This window comes from Kryptolebias marmoratus, linkage group LG17 (genome assembly GCF_001649575.2).
Source record: "Kryptolebias marmoratus isolate JLee-2015 linkage group LG17, ASM164957v2, whole genome shotgun sequence".
Classification (NCBI taxonomy): domain Eukaryota; kingdom Metazoa; phylum Chordata; class Actinopteri; order Cyprinodontiformes; family Rivulidae; genus Kryptolebias; species Kryptolebias marmoratus.
The window spans coordinates 9,017,057-9,018,851 of NC_051446.1; the positions used below are offsets into that span (position 1 = coordinate 9,017,057).

The 1,795-nt window shown below is 49.6% G+C and overlaps 2 protein-coding genes across 3 annotated transcripts in view; one reads left to right on the top strand and one right to left on the bottom strand.

The window, feature by feature from the left end:
• zgc:194990 (uncharacterized protein LOC568410 homolog) overlaps positions 1-818 on the bottom strand; it is an 8,371-nt gene extending 7,553 nt beyond the window's left edge. For both annotated transcript variants that reach the window (XM_017416137.3, XM_037980811.1), the window contains exon 1: positions 671-818. The gene's annotated coding sequence lies outside the window, so the exon portion shown is untranslated. The remainder of the gene's footprint in view (positions 1-670) is intronic.
• A 289-nt stretch (positions 819-1,107) lies between these two features.
• Positions 1,108-1,795, top strand: part of si:ch211-250n8.1 — a gene marked incomplete at its 5' end in the record, with an annotated part of 4,450 nt that continues 3,762 nt past the window's right edge. Inside the window, 2 exon segments of the mRNA XM_037980813.1 lie at positions 1,108-1,254; positions 1,514-1,659. Coding sequence (XP_037836741.1) covers positions 1,623-1,659 — 37 coding nt within the window.

Genomic DNA, 1,795 nt, shown 5'->3' on the forward strand with positions numbered 1-1,795 from the left:
GGCTTTTTTGGACCAGCTTGCTGTCGATTCAGCAGTCAGTCCGCCCCTGCGTACATCAGTTTGTTGCACCGAGGAGATTTGCTGCTCTCCCTGCAATGTAGCTGAGCCAAAAAAGAAACGGTTTGCTGCTGTGGACTTTGCAAGCCACCCCGAGGACACGTGTCAGGGAATGTCTGAATTCTCAGGCAAGAAGAGCTACATCTGGAACCCGCCTGACTGATCATTTCTCTTCATGTCATGATGCTGTTTGAATGGCTAGGTGAATTGCAAAGAGTGAGTGGCTGCAATGCTGCTCAGAATAAACAATAAATTGCTGTCTGGGCTGGGTAGCAGCAGTAAGTCCCTGTCTGTCTTTCCTCCTGTGTTTATTTGTGGATGATGGAGCCTGAGCATGCAGGTGGCAAAAGGAGCTGGGAGATTAGAGGAAATCCTGGATTACAATCAGTGCCTCTGCAGTAGAAAAACAAAAAACAAAAAACAAAGCGACTTTCTATATTGGGAACGACGGGTCCAACCTCTGCCTGCCATCAAAACAAGCTGAGGCCAAATGCAACATTAAACTGTTGATGCTGTAAAGGAAAACCTGCGCAGGGAGCACAAAAGTGGCAACATACAACTAAAACAGCGGCTTGCTGTCTCGTTTGCGTATTAGAGGATGATAAATTCTCACCTTTTTAGTTGTAGAAATTTCCCTTTCGTCCGATGGTTCTGCGCGGGTTGTCCGGTTTTTTTTTTCCGCCGAACTGAGCCCGATTCGGCGCTCTGTCGGCCTTCGGGAGCGCTGCTTTGATAACTGCGGCACGAGGAGAGCGCGCGCTCTTTCATCTGCCGCCGCCTTCGGGGCTGAGCTGCAGTTCCCCTCCTGAGCCACTAGATGCCGCCGCAGGCGCGGCCGGAAGCGGGGGCAACAAATGGTGTGTTTTTTTGTTTATTTCTTTGTTTTTCTATTCTGGCCGGTAGGTGGAATTTTATTCAAGCTAGTTATGTTTAAAACCGTCACAGACCTACAGGAATTAGTCAGTGGTGCAGTTAGCTGTCGCTTACTGTTTCGTGCTAAGGTTTCCTTCTTCACCTTCTTCTTCTCTGTCTTCCCGCCGCTTCCTGTAGGGGTCGCCAGAGCGCGTCAATCTCACTCTGTCAGCATCCTCCTGAGTCTGTGGGTCACACCAACCCTTCACCACAGCCATCTGTGAGGTCTTCATCCCTTCTTCCTCCCTGGCAGCCCCTTATTCCTCCGATACCCGCCACAGAAAAGTAAGCTAACAAGCTAGCTTTTGTCCTGCTCGTTAAATTAGCCGCGAGGTTTAGTCTGGTCGCTGAAGACCAGAGGCATTATAATAATAATAAAAAAAAATTTTACACGGTGTCTTTAAATGTATACATTAGTACCGGCTGTTCTCGGTAGTGTTTTGACATTTCAGAAGAAAATGGCGCCGGGATAAGACGTGTGAAAACGGCTTTATTTTATTTTATTTCACGAGGAATTGTTTTGCCCTCCCTCTCCGTGTGTCAGGAATGAGAGGGAGCTTCGGTATGTTCGCTACACGGAAGTGTGGATCAACTCCGGGTCTCCTGACGGACTGACAACACACCGGCTGAAGGTTTCTGATCACCAACACACCATGGCCCCCAAAGACCCCCTGCTTGGCCCCCTGAAAGGTAAGCGTCCGTAACAAGCCCGGTTAGGTCTCCCGGCTCTTCCTGTCCTACTCCACCAAACATCATCCTACTTCCTGTGTCATCATATACAGCTAGTTATGTGCACCGAACCCCCCCACCCCCACCCCACCCCCCC